The sequence below is a fragment of the Monodon monoceros genome, unplaced genomic scaffold (assembly GCF_005190385.1).
Source record: "Monodon monoceros isolate NGI ecotype Baffin Bay Population unplaced genomic scaffold, NGI_Narwhal_1 Super_Scaffold_4, whole genome shotgun sequence".
NCBI classification, from domain to species: domain Eukaryota; kingdom Metazoa; phylum Chordata; class Mammalia; order Artiodactyla; family Monodontidae; genus Monodon; species Monodon monoceros.
Genome location: NW_021703781.1, coordinates 22,124,492 through 22,138,479, shown reverse-complemented (window position 1 = coordinate 22,138,479; position 13,988 = coordinate 22,124,492). Strand labels below are relative to the sequence as shown.

The 13,988-nt window shown below is 56.0% G+C and overlaps 1 protein-coding gene across 2 annotated transcripts in view; it reads right to left on the bottom strand.

The window, feature by feature from the left end:
* CDH23 (cadherin related 23) overlaps nucleotides 1-13,988 on the bottom strand; it is a 443,685-nt gene that overhangs the window by 75,065 nt on the left and 354,632 nt on the right. Inside the window, exons 29-34 of one of the 2 annotated variants that reach the window (XM_029245124.1) lie at nucleotides 11,764-11,824; nucleotides 10,640-10,788; nucleotides 6,297-6,432; nucleotides 4,361-4,749; nucleotides 3,412-3,513; nucleotides 3,091-3,093 (exon numbers count right to left, since the gene is read on the bottom strand). In XM_029245124.1, the coding sequence (XP_029100957.1) occupies nucleotides 3,091-3,093; nucleotides 3,412-3,513; nucleotides 4,361-4,749; nucleotides 6,297-6,432; nucleotides 10,640-10,788; nucleotides 11,764-11,824 (840 nt within the window). Of the gene's footprint in view, nucleotides 1-3,090; nucleotides 3,094-3,411; nucleotides 3,514-4,360; nucleotides 4,750-6,296; nucleotides 6,433-10,639; nucleotides 10,789-11,763; nucleotides 11,953-13,988 lie in introns of those variants that run through there. The other variant, XM_029245118.1, reaches the window with a different exon arrangement.

Genomic DNA, 13,988 nt, shown 5'->3' with positions numbered 1-13,988 from the left:
AGCCAGAGTCGTAGGTACCCCTCGGGTTCACTGATGAGGGGATTGCAGTGTGGTGGGAGGGGAGGAGGCTCAGGTTCTAGCAATCCCAAGCCAGGCCTTCTCCCACCACCCTGCTCCAGGCCAGATCCCATCCTCTCCTTCCCCAGGCCTGGGGCTCCGGGGCTCCCAGGCCTACCTGCCTCCTGGTGTGCACAGGACTCCATGGGGAGCCTGTGGAACCTCACCACGACTCAGAGAAGATTCCACTTCATCCCCCCTCCTTCCTAATCAGGACTATCCCCTTCTCAGTTCTAGCCACGCTTCCATATTTCAGGCAGCTGTCAGAACTGTAGGCAACAAACCCAGGCTTCACAGCAGGACCAGCTTTACCACTTACTAGCTGTGTGATTTGGCAAAAGTTATTCAACCTCTCTGATTTTCCATTTCCTCAGATGAAAGTAGGAACGAGAACACCTACAGAATCAGGAGGCTGGAAGGAATAAATGAGCCAACAAATGTGGTCCTTGTCCTGCTTCTGGCCTGGCAGACAGGCAGGATCTCACCTGCCAAGACGCTGCCCACCCAACATAAATTTTGGTCAGGGAGTTCTGTGGAGTCCCAGAGCCCCAGTCTGCTCACCCATGAAATGGGCATAATAATGTCTACCACCCTGTTCTCAGGAAGAAAACAAACAAGCCCCCCGCAATCTGATCCCTCCCAAACTCTCTCACTCTGGTCAAGGCCTTGTTGGGACTCCGCATGCTTCCTGCCACCGCAGGGCCTCTGCACCTGCTGTTCCCTCTGCCTGAAATGCTCTTCCTTCTCTACTGTGTAAACTCCTATGCTTTCTGAGGAGCTCAGCTTGAGTCACTTCCTCCGGGAAGCCCTCCTTGATTTCCCCGACGCCTTGTTATCCACTCTCTCGTGGCATATATTTATTGGTGTGGTAGTTTGATCAGTGTCTTTCCCCTACTCCATCTTACGCCTGTGAAGGCAGAAGCCACGTCTGATTTTGGTTTCCCATTGTATGTACCCTGAGCCCAACCCAGAGCCTGGCACACAGTAGGTGCTCCCTCCACATTTGCTACTCTGATGAGGTGTTCCCAACAGTGGGGAGTCTGCATCAGTGAGTGCGTTAGGAAGGCAGGTACCAAGATTTACAGGAATGAGCTATGGGCCTTTGCCCCCACCCAGGGTCTCAGGGCCCAAATCTCCCCTCCCTGATCCCTCAAAAGCCCGGGGGTGTTACTCAGAGCTCCTACGGCTCTGAGTAACCCCCCAGCCACCCCCGCCCAGCCTGCCCCTTCTGCTACCTCCCCACCCCTCTCAGGGCCACGGGGGCTGCTGGCGCTGAGGAGGAGTCAGGTGTAGGTGAGCTGTGGTTTGGGGGTTCCGGCCTCGCAGAGGAAATGGTGGTGCCTTTAAAAGGCCCCTCAGCTTGCCTCCACCCTGGCACCTCCAACAAGTTTGGGACTGACAGGGCTGGTGTATCTGGGGCAGTGGCCCCTGGGAGCCTCTGAGAGGAAGCCAGGGCAGAACAAAGGGGGGTGGGTCCTGCTTCCTGGAAGAGGGTTGAAGGGACTGTGGCAATACAGGGTCCCACGGAGGAGTGTGTGTTCTGAAACGCCCTCGCCAGCCCCAGCACAGGAAGTGGCTGCCTGGTCCACGAGGGGCTTCGGCAGCCTCGGGAGGGACAGCCCTACTGCTCACCAGGCTCTACCTGGCCTCAAGCCCCCTGACTCCACACAACAGGGGCGAGGGGAGACTAGGCCCATTTTATGGATGAGGCTGCTGAGGCTTGTGAGAGGGCTCCATTTAACCCCTCTGAGCCTTAGATCCCCTGGTGGGGAAGACCAGGAGCCTCGCCACGAGCTGTGGGACACAGGGCACCTGCCCACCATCTGCCACCTGACGGCCCTGCTCACTGGCTGCCCTCAGGGACCTGGGGGGGTCGAGGGGAGCTGTGGGGGCTCACTGCTGCTCGCCGCCTCGCTCACCCCAGGCTCGCCCCGTGGATGGAGGGGCCTTTTGGGTACGGCCAAGCCACAACCAGGGCCACTGGAGCCGGCACCTTGAGGGAACCATGGGGCACAGGATGCCAAGCAGCTGCATTTGGCTCTTAGCCTGGACACCGGGTTGGTCTATCCCTTTAGGCTAAGGTGAAAAGGACTCAGCAGGGGTGAAAACGTGGCTGTAACCAAGGCTGATGGTGAGCTGGACACCCATGTGGTCTACAGATGGCCTCAGACCTGTCTGGCTGGGGCCCAAGCCGAATCGATTGTTAAATGTTCTCATTATCACTGCAGGATTCCACCCCATGACCCGCCCCTGGGGCCCACCTTCATATCCACCCCTAGCCTGAGGTCACCACTTCTCTACCCTTCTAGGAGTCTTGTCTGCACCTCTGACCTCAGCAGTCAACCTCCCCGAAGTTCACAAGGTCTCTGTGCCTTTACTTAGAGCCCTCAAGGGCAGTGACTCACACCATACGCCCACTGCTGCCCTTGCCCACACTCCCCTGGACCTGGCGCCCCACTTCACACGACTACTGTAACATGCTCCTAACACTGACCCTGAGAGAGGGAAGGGGGCTCCCTTACAGACCCCGCTCCCATCACCCCTCCTAGTTTACAAAGGCTTCCTATCGGCCAGCTCCATCACATCCTCTGAGGAAGGCAGGGCAGTTGGTATGATACCCACTTTAGACCCGAGGAAAGGAAGCACAGAGAGGTTGAGCAATTAGCCTTGTCACACAGCCGCTGACGAGTAGAGCTGGGATGAGGCCTCGGTGTTCCCTCCATTGTGTGTTCCACATACTCCTTGTTAGTGCAGTGCCCACCCCAGGACCCACTGGGGGTGGGCTTGACAGGACAAGGAGGGCAGAGGGGACAGAGCTGGACATGGAGCTCGTGCTCGGGAGGGGCCTGGGCTCAGGTGTGAGAGTGGATGGGTGGGGGAGTTTGGGAGGGGTCTGAGCAGGGACCAGCTGCAGTCCTGTCCACGTGCCCTCTCCCCCAGGAGAGGCAGGAAGGCCCAGTGCCACACAGCGCCCAAGCCAGCACTGGCCACAGACAACCCACAGGGGAGGGCACCAGTCCATGGGCTACTCACCTTCTGTAGGCAGAGGCGGCAGGAGGTGGCCAAGGGAGAGAAAAGGCAAAGATGCAGATGGTCAGCGGTCCCAGCTCTTCCAGCCCCACTCCAAGCAGTGGTCTGTGGAGGATGCCACCCCTCCCCCCACCTGAGGTCTCAGCCCTGCCCAGGCTGCCCGGGAAGGTGTGGCATGGCCAGCTGCAGTGCCATTCCTGGGCTACCTAAACCCTCACCCACTGCCTGCCTGCATGCTGGGTGGCTGGTGAAGATGTCAGTTTGGGGGGACTTGGAGCAGTGACAGGCTGTACCCGTGGGGCTCTCGGCCGGGGATCCACTCACCACGGTGGAGTCCACCTTGGGGCCGCCGTCGTCTGCCACCACCGTCAAGGTGTAGAAGTCGCTTTTCTCCCGGTCCACCAGGCCCTTGACGGTGATCACACCCTGCAGGGAGGGGGTCAGATGGGCAGTGACATCGTATCCCAAGCAGTCCTGTGCCCTGGCCAAACTAGACTCCTTGCCAACCCGGGACATTCTGTCCACTTTCCCACCTTCACATTACTCCCTCTGCTGGCATAACTTCTCCGTGAAGCTCTGCCCGCTGAAATCCTACTTCTCTCTCAATCCCACTCAGATATTACCTCTTCCATGCAGGCTTCCCGCTTCCCCAGCCAGGTACGATCGCTCTCTTTATTTGGGCCCCAAAGGCGCTCCATTACACCTCTATTGTAGATCTTTTCATCTCTTCCCTTGTGATGCTCTGATCTGCATCCTTGATTATTCCCACTTCTACTCCTAGCCTGAGAGCTCTTTGAGGGCTGCAAAGGGTCTTGTTCATCTCTGTGTCCCCAGCATGCCCCGGAACAAGGTGTGGCACATTGTAGCAATTATTACTGTGCTTATTTTCAAAGAAGGGATTCTGAGAGAAAACACTCTAACGCAAAGATGGAGGAGTAAGATCCAGGCAGTAGATAAGACATCGCTGCACCAGACACCTAACGAAGACCACTAGCTACTGCAGTGAGGCATGAAATTTATATCTGAGCCACGGTACAAAGGGAAACACGATGACTCGCACAGCTTTCGTTATCTAGTAACAAGAAGACAGCAGGTTGCCTGTGTATAAACTTTACCTTATCCCTGCATATTAAAGCGATGTATTACGGGGATGTTTATCTTTATGACAAAGAAGAGTGCTGGGCATATAGAAGGAGCTCAATGAACGCTGGTTAGCTTTACAGGAATTGAGCTTCCTGCCCTCAGAGAGAACCCTTGCTGTGCCATCCCTCACCGTGAGGGCATCTATCTTGAAGAGGGCTTTGGCCTGGGCGCTGGTGTAGGCATCAAAGCGGTAGGTGATCTGGTTGAGGTTGTCAATGGAGTAGGCCTGGACCCGCACGATCTCGGTGCCCAGTGCCAGGTTCTCCAAGATGGCAACCTCGTAGGAGGCATTGGAGAATTGCACAGCTTCGTCCAGCTCGTTGAGCAGAGTGATGTAGACAGTGCAGAACCCCTGGTTGAAGGGGGGTGCCTGGTCGGTGGCGGACACGTTCATCAGGTAGCTGGTCTTGGTCTCGTAGTCCAGGTAATCCACGGTGATAATAAGCCCCGTGCTCTCATCAATCTCGAACTTCCCCTCCGCGCCTGACAGGATGCGGTACTTCACCAGGCCACCATCCCCTACAGGAGGGCACAAGAGGCTATGCAGTCCCAGGTGGGGGTGGGCTGCCTTGTGGCTTTACAAGCTGCCCCAGCACACCCACTGCTGTCCCAGAGGGACAGGGTGAGAGGCCTTGGCTCACCTACCCAGCGTGCACCACCCCCCGCCTCTGGGTCCGATTGTCCCAAGAGAAACTGTCGAGGACGGGGTCAAGGTTAAGGACGGCAAGGCCCAGCACACACTGTTGACGCCCTCTGGGGTCTGGCCTTGAGATGAGAGATATGCCAGAGCAGGTTGGTTCTGCTCCTGGAGCCGTAAAATTCAAGCCCAAGCACCTCCCTTGGGTATCTGGACAAGGAGAGGGTGGGGAAATTAGGGATCCCTTGTAGTGGAGGCTTTGATTTAGAAAGCGTTCGACCGGGGCAGCATCCTCAGAAGTGGCTGAGCCTTCATTTGGTCTCTATAGCCAAAGGGTTCCAGTGCCAGGGTCACCTTTCTCTGTTCTCCCCACTCCCTCCACCCCCAATTCCTGTGCCTTGGAATACACGCTTCAACCAGGAGCTAGAGTTGGGATTCCTTAGCTGAAGTCCACATACTTCAAAGAGAATGACTATAAAATCACTCAGGAAATCCCAGACTTCCTTGAAATTATTTGCAAAACTCTGGGCATGCATTCTTTCTGGGAAGGGACCCATAGCTTTCACTAGTTTCTCAGACAGATTCCTGACCCAGAAAATGTCTTGAACCATTAGCCTCCAGCAATGTATGTGATCTGAACTGTATAGAGGTGCCATTTATTAAGGGAGAACTATCGCTTGGGAGTTTTCAGGCCTATTTCTCCCTCTACTCCATCCCGTGCTCCAGGTGAGTTGGGGGTGCTGACAGGGGCTGGGTTGGGAGCTACCAGAGCAACTTACATGAAAGAAGGGCAGGAGCTGGGAAATTAGAAGCACAGGAAGGAGGTTTTCTCTGGCTGTATCCCTGGCCTGCGGCACAGGCCCAGACAGCCAGGCCCTGTGAAGAGGCCCACAGTGACCTGGTCATCTTTCTCCTTCATTTTGTGCTGCTAACGGTAGCTACCTCTAGGGCTCGGGGCCTTCGGCGAGGTCTGGGCTGCCTTCAGGGATGGCCACAGCCCTGTAGAACAGGACACTGCCTCTTGTGAAATGTGTGTGTGCCAGGCCCTGGGCAGCGCTGGCTGGAGGAGCAGGCCTCAGCCAGCTTTTGGACAAGTCCTTTATCCCTCCCAACCCTGCCTAGCCCTTAGCCAAAGGTTAGCCAGGAGCTGACAGGTTCTGGGACGACAAATCCGGACTTCCCAAGCTTGTGACCTCTCCTCTCTCTGCCCAGAAATCAGGGTAACTCCCCATGACTCCCATCCTCCTGGGACTGGGAATCTGGTGGGGATGCCACCAAGACTGTCCCATGAGCCCCTCCCCACCTGGGAGCCACTCAATGGGGGAGCCGAGGCATCCTGAGGATGACAGGCCCCGCGGGAGAGGGAGGCATGAGCCGGGGCGGGTCACTCTGGGGAATGGACTCCCCGGCTTCCTCCTGCCAGCCTCACCAGTGTCTCGGTCCGTGGCTCGGACGACGATGACCGACGTGCCGATGCCCGCTGTCTCGCGAAGCTCCAGGCGGCTGTACTGCTGCTGCGTGAACACTGGGGCCTCGTCGTTGACATCCTCCACGTACACTATCACCTGCACGAGCCGGGCCAGGGATGAAAGGTCGGGGGGGTGGGGGTGGGGTTGGGCAAGCCCAGGGCTGCGCCCACCCGAGCCTGCGTGTCTGGTCACTGCTCTCCTGGGCAAGCTGTGAACTCCCTACGGAGGGCTTAGGGCTGTCCGGTAGGTCACCATGTTCCCCCACCCTGCACAGTACCTGGCGCATGGCCCGTGCTTAAATATCATGTTAGAGAACAAACTTTGTCTTGCTCTTGGCTCTGCTGCCAATCCTGTGGGAACCTGTGGCTAACGAGTGAAACTTGGGCCGTCCAATTTCTCAGCTATGAAACGGGTAACATCAATTTAACAGTTCACGCCCTGTCCCACTCCTAGGATGGTTATGAAGACAAAATGAGCCAGGGTCTTGCAAAAGTGCCTGAAAAGTTTAAAGGGACCCCATTCAACTATCAAGATACATCTGGGAGAACAGAAAGGAAAACGTTAAGTATGGCGGTAGCAGAGAACGTTGGTGCTCAGGCTACTCTAGATTCCCCTGTGCTTTCTCTGGTGCTCTCACTCTGCCAGCGGCCAGAACTGTGGGTCTTTGCTGGGGACTAACCCCAGCCCCCGCTGCTGCTGGAGCCAGAGACACCCAGAGAGCCGGAGGCGCCTGGGAATTACGTCCCACACTGGCTAAGGCAGCCCTTAGCCACGGACTGACGGGGCAGCTGAGATGACTCTCTCCAGAGCTCCCTGTGGGACTGAGTCACAGTTTCCTGTGTTCCACTTTGCTGGCTGCCTTTCCTTCCTGGTCCCAAGCCCCTTCCGGCTTTTCCTGGGAACACTTCCTATACTTCCCACTCGTCACTTTCACACCGATCCTTGTCTCAGGATTTGCTTCTGCAGACCCTGCCCAAGACAGTGGCTATGTCTGAATTGTGGAATTATGCATAATTTTCATCACTGCTTATTTACATTTTCTAATTTCTCTTTAATGAACATGTATGTCTTACATAACAACAACAAAAAACAGTTCAAAAGATGTATATGGAGAGAGATGTTATAGCTAGAGATCAGCACCCCACCCTTCTTTCTGTGCACCTCCATCCCCCCCCCCCCCCCACAGGAGCATGGGAGGGTCTGGTCCAGGTATGGGCAGGACCAGGGCTATGTCTAGAAGGATCAGTGTGGTGGGGAGGGGAGTTATAGGCAGAGACCAGAGAGTGGTGGCACGCAAGGAGGCCCAGGGCTCCTGCCTCTTTTCCCAGATGAGGGAACAGAGGCCCAAAGATGGGGGACTTGCCCGAGGCCTCATGGTCACCGAGAGCTGGAAAGAGAGCGGGGCTTCTCCTGCTTCCGGGTCTAGCAACCTTACCACTCTTTGCTATATCCTGGGGATGAGCTGGCCCCCAAACAGGAGAGATACCCTACTTCCAGTCTAAAAGAGCCAGGGCCAGCAGGAAGTGGTCAGCAGAGCGGGTGGGGAGTCAATGGGGTAGGGGCAATGACATGTGGCGTGGATTTCACATGTGTGGTCACCAGCACCGATGGTGGCGCGAGGCCTCGTCTGAGAGCACACATATTTGGTTTCTGATCTGATCACTGCCTCTCAGATCAGCCCCAGCTTCTCTTCCAGGGTTAGCTGGGAATTAGCTGGACAGAAGGGAAGGGGCTTCTGTTGGTATAAGTGGAAATGGTGCTCTGACCAGTGGAGAACTGTGAGGTGAGTGGGGTGGCAGAGCCAGTGGGGAGGAGAAGTTTATGGGGGTTAAGGTTTCTCTACTTCCCTGCTCTTGGGGCCCGTGTAGCCCTGCTATGTCATCGAATTTTCATGTTCAGACACCCAGAACCCACTATGCAAACTAGCGTGCCTACTTCAGAGCACAGCTGCTCACAAGCCAGAACCTTCTAAGTCTGGCTTCACCAAGAACTTGGCTGGGGAGATCCTGGGTGGGGCGGGTGGGTGTGGGGGGGATTTGCATGGATGAATTTCAGGAACTCTCCTGCCGTAAACAGAAGCTGCCCATCCATCTTTTGAAACTGTGAACCTTCCCCTTCCCAAGTCTGCTTGTCCAAATGGCCTTGACTCCAAGGGTGGCGGGGAAAACACAGAGCTAGTCTGACAGCGCAATAAACAAAGGGAGGTGGCATGGAGCCTGGGTGTGGCCTTCCATGAGACTGGCTGCATGCCACTGTCCTCTAACCGGTCTCAGCCTTGTTTTTAGCAGCAGAGACAGGAGGTAAAATGCTGTGTGGTTTGCAAACCTGAGAGACACAGATGTACAGGAAACAGGCAGGTCTGCCAAGTTCTTGCTGAGCAGCAAGGCTCAGCGACTGAGCTACCGGGCTCCCTGGGTTCCCAGCCCCACTCTCTGTCCAATGCTGTACCAGCCCAAGGGGACGAGGCAGGAGATGTGTGTACGTGTGCACCTGCGCGGTGTGCACGTGGGGCCCCAGCCTCTACGAGGACCGTTTCATTTCACACTCCCTGGCCCCTCATCTGTGCTGTCCTGGTCTCTGAAGCAGGAACAGGAGAATATGGATTGTCCCTACAAGCCAGGTCTGCTGCTGCTGGGCAAATGAGTCCAGGGAGTCCCTATACTGTCTTCAGGAAGGTCCCCAGCTTTCCCAGGGCTCAGGGGTGTGGGAGCTGGCTACTGTAAGGGCCATCAAGTCCTGGCCCTAGGGCCAGCGACCAAATTCCCACCTTAAAAATGACTCTTTGGGGATAAGGCAGCAGTGGCCTCTGTGCTCTGGAACCTTCCGTGAGGCAGCGTAGTACTGTGGTTAAGAGAACAGCCCTGAGCTGACTGCCTGGGTGTGAAGGCTGGCTCTGTCTACCCTTAGTGCCATGGGACTCTAAACACATTGGCGAAGCCCTCCTTGCCTCAGTCTCCTCATCTATAAAATGGGTATAATAACAGTGCCTACCTCATGGGGTTTTTATGAGGCTTAAATGAGTTCAATAAGCAATTTAGTGCTGATTTAATATCTCGCAGTCATGCAGGTGAGCGTGGCTGTGTGGGGCTGCCCTGGTGCACATTCGGGTAACTGTCTCACCCTCAGTCACCAGGGCCCTGGAATCAAGCAGTCCCAAGGTATAAATACCCGAGGGATCTGACCCCCTCAGCCATCTCCATCTGGGAAGATCTCACTTAGAGGGGCAGCCTAAAAGGACCCAGGTTTCCCTTCCCATCTCCTCCTGGGGCAGAGCTGCGGGGGCAATATCAGAAGATGGGCCAAGGCTGAGTCACCCGCTCCCCAGCACCTCCTTCGTGATGGTGACCCGAGGCAGGCTTCTGTTCACTGTTTCCAGCCTGAGGGAAACAGTGGGGCAGAGATGGGGCGATAAGAGGAGCTGATTCAGCCCCACTCAGTTCTGGGTAAAAGTCCCTGCTTGCTCCCCACCCCACCTTTTCCCATCTTCCTCCTACTCTTCACCTCTAGGGTCTGACTCACTTTCCATCTGGTTAAGGGGAAGGGGCTGGGGGCAGGATGGGGGTGACTTGAAGGTTATCTCATTCATCACAGTCATCCCCTTGTTACAGGGTAGGGGAGTACACCAACCAGCCCAGCCAGTGGAATATCTGGGTGCACATTTTTGACCATTCGGGAAGATTAAGGTCGATTTGAGTTTCGCTCCATAGGGGAGAGGCCCGAGGTGAGTGAGGGTGGGCAGAAACGAATATATCTGATGGGGCAGTTGGGAGCACTGACTGGAATATCTGGGGGACACTTCCAACGGAAAGAACACCGAACTGGGACTCAAAGACCTGGGCTCAAGTCTTGGTTCTATCACGAGTGACTTTTCTGTGCCTCAGTCTCCTCATTTGTAAAATGAAGTTGGCAACAGCTACAGCTCCAAGATCACGTGTGTGAGATTTCCACCCTAAAGAGTCGTGTGGATGCAGAGGGTTAGTATAGTAAGGACGCCTCATCCCTTAGGATAGACATCAGTATCGCTGGTCCCTTTCTACATCTGGAGAAACTGAGGCTTAGAGCAAAATGACATGTCCAAGATCCCAGGCTCCCCCACCGTACCTGAGCTCCAGGCGTCATTTGGCACCTAAACTAGGGGTGGCCCTGCCCCCACCGGGTCCCAACTGGTGGCCAACTCTGGCCCACCTGAGGCCTTGGCCCAGCCCTGAGGTCGGCGCTGAACAGGCTTCAGGGCTTCACCGAGAGCTGTCCCAGTGTGCATCCCCACCACCCACACGCCCAGCCCGAGCGCCCCCGGCCTCACCCTGACGGAGCTCCGCATGGGGCCCAGGTCATGGTTGTAGGCCTCCACTATAAGAACGTGGGACGAGTTCCGCTCCCGGTCTAGGGGCCGGGGCCCTCGCATTAGGAGCCCACTGCTGACATGGATCCAGAAGTTGTTGCCATGGTTACCTGCGTGGAGGGATAGATGATATGCATGGGCTCTGCCCTGGAGTAGGATGCTTGTGGGATTGTGGTGGTGGTGGTGGTGGTGGGAGGGAAGCTGGGGAGCCCAGACCCACAGAATGCAGACCCTGCCCCGAGGTCTTAGGAGCTTGGCTGAAGCCTGAAGTGGCAAAGAAGCCTCTGCCTGATGCTGCCCTGGCCTAGCAGGATTTGAGGGACGGGGCAGCAGCTCACTCTGTGACCCCTATGGAAGGCGTGCAGGTCCCCTGAGACTCCCATACCCAGCGGTGTCAGTAGATTCAATATTTCAGAGGACTCTGAGGCATTACAAAGAAAGGAACCCAAATGTAATTCTCTGTTGGGGGTTTAGTGGGGAAGCTCCCATTTCCTCATCTTGTGGACCCTGATATTCCTTTGGGACCCACCCACCTCCACTCTCAGTCCGTGTGCTTTGCATAGGGGTGATTTCAGCCGACTGCAGAAGTGAGCAGATCAGCACATTTTAGTCTCTGGCCATAGGGATGGGTTCAGGCATGGTCCCATGATTCCAGCTGGTCTAGTGAGACTCATTCTGGGGAGCCCACTGGGGGGCTGTCCTAGTGTCCGAGGCCATAGTGATTGGTTCAGGGATGGGCATATGATACATGTTGGGCCAATGAGGCTCAGTCTCTTGGGAGCTCACTGCCAGGGGCTGCCTTATTCCCCAAGGCCCCCTCTGTCAGGGTGATATCCCACCATGGGACATGAGGAACTTGGGGAGCATAGCAATCGAATGCATCCTCACTTAAAATACAACAAACTTGGCGCAGATGACTGTAGAACATCCCTGGTTCCTCCCTCTGACCTGCCCGCCCTGTGTGTATAGCGCTTGGGGCCTCTCTGGCTGCACCTCCCAAACCCTTGGCAGCCTAGAGAAGCTCTGCTACCCCCCGAGCAGGAGGGCCTGCCCCCCTCCCCGGCATCCTAGGTCAGCCCACTCACCGTGAAGGATGCGGTACCATACACGCCCAAACTCGCCCTCGTCCGCATCCGTGGCTGTTAGCTGAGGGAGAATGAGACACATGGTTACTCCTTGAATTCCACTCACAGGCAGACGAGGTGTTTCTGGAGTCCCTCCCCTTCCCTCACACCACTCCCAGCCCGTCCTGCCTAAACCCATGGTTTCCCACGAGGCTGGGGGTGTGGGAGAGGAGAGAGACACATCTTTCTCATCCCCCACTAGGAAACCTGTCTGTTGATGGCCCCATGCTGCCCTGTCCATGGCGAGGCACCTGCCAGCTCTGTTCCCTGACCCTCCTCCAGGTTCTCGGGGAGCACGGAGGAGAAGGTGGGTGACAGCACTGCAGCTCTCTGGATCCAGGCTTGACTAGCTCAGCCCTCCACAGTTCCCTCCTTCAGCCTTTTGAGATTCCGGGAGCCTCACCTGGGGTAGGTGGATTGCATGACTGCTCCTTGCCCACACTTCCTTGGTCTGAAGCTATTCTAGTCACACTGGCTCCCAGCCAGGCACTGTATACTATAACAGCCACACTGGGGAGACCCAGAAATCCCACCTCCCAAAGGTTCCATATCCATTCACACCGGGATCATTCCAGTGTATTCCAGCCCACCCAGCTTGCTTGGCTGTACCTCAGGCTTATGGACTATCTCCAGGGGGACTTGGGGTACGCTCTTCTCACTCTGAGAATGCCCGGTGCTTAGCCCTTTTGACAAGGAGTCTGGCCTTGAGGCTGTTGGCAGTCACAGCTGGCCCTGAGGTGTGTCCTGTCAAACTGCGAGCTGAACACCTCCTCTACCTGCCACATACCGGAAAGGAGCAGAGAACTCCCCTGCAAAGTGATACAGAGAGAGGCCCGAGCCTGCCTGGCTGGGCAGGCTCCCATGGGGCCACAGTACGTGTGACTCGCTTTGTAATGCCTGGGACCCTCCCACTTCTTCTGGATCTGCCCTCTTGTCTCTGCCGATCACTTCAACCCTGTGCTGTGCGTCTAAGGATTTCGAAAAGTGTGTTGATGGTGGGGAGAAGGGGAAGTCTGTTGGTGTGAAAGGGACAGAGGGTCTGGGTCAGGAACACCCAAGCGTGAATCCTGACTTTGTCACTTACTGGCTATGTGGCCATAGATACGTAACCCCACTGAGCCTCAGTAGGTACAATGATAACCAACCTTGTGGGGTTGATTAGAAATAATCTCTGCAAAGCATCTGGTCTGATGCCTGGTGCAGAGATAGATGTTGAAGGTTGGACATTATGAGATAGGCCACCTTTTCCTGGGAGGCCCTCTTGATTTATACTGGAGGTGGTATGGCTAGGTTGCCCCTTGCTGTGGAGTTCTTCTTCTCTCCCATGAGAAGTCTTAAGAGCTAATAGGTGGAGGGATGTAGTGGGGCACTTCAACAGTCCGGATCTGGAAGGGCTCAGGACAGGGGAGAGGGCCAAGCTGTCCAGTGGATGTCCTTGGGTGTCTTCCATCCGTGGTGGGACTTCCCCTGGCAGCCTGCACCACCCTAGGAGTGTTGCCTGCTACCATCTAAGAAGAATGAAGGCCATAGATGAGGTGTGCAGTCAGCTTGGGAAGAGAAGGTGAAGGAAAATGAGATTCACTGAAGGGCGAGGTGTAAGATGCAGGAATCCCAGTAGGAGCTCTGGGCAGTGGGAACATCCTTAGGCTGATGCAGCTCATAGCACCAAATGCCTGGTGCCCATGCCTGCCCACTCTTTTCAGGGAGAGCACCAAATCCTACCACTAACTTGCTGGGTGACCCTGGCCAGGCCACACCTCTTTAGATCTCAGTTTCATTATCTGAGAGACAGGGGGATGGATGAGATGACCCCTCAGTCGTCTAATGGACTTTGACAATCCTATCCGTTTGGGGCTACGCAGAGGATACTTCTTTTGTTGTCAAGGGCTAAGGGCAGGAGGGAAGAGCTAAATGCCAAAAACTGAGGCTCCAAAACAAGCAGGCGGAGCCCAGGCTCAGGTCTTGGGCAGAGCCACAACTCCTCACCTCCGTGTTATATTTCTGGGAGCTTGGGGGTCCTTGATGGGAAAGCTGCTGAAGACTTAGGCTCCTAAGCAGGCAGCTGGTTGCCAGGGAAGCGCTGGCTTCCAGGAAGAAAGGAGGCTGGGGGAGGGGAATAACAAGAAGGAGGGGACCTGAGAATCCCCACAACACCCGAGCCTGGGCTCCCCAACCAGGCTCCCGCC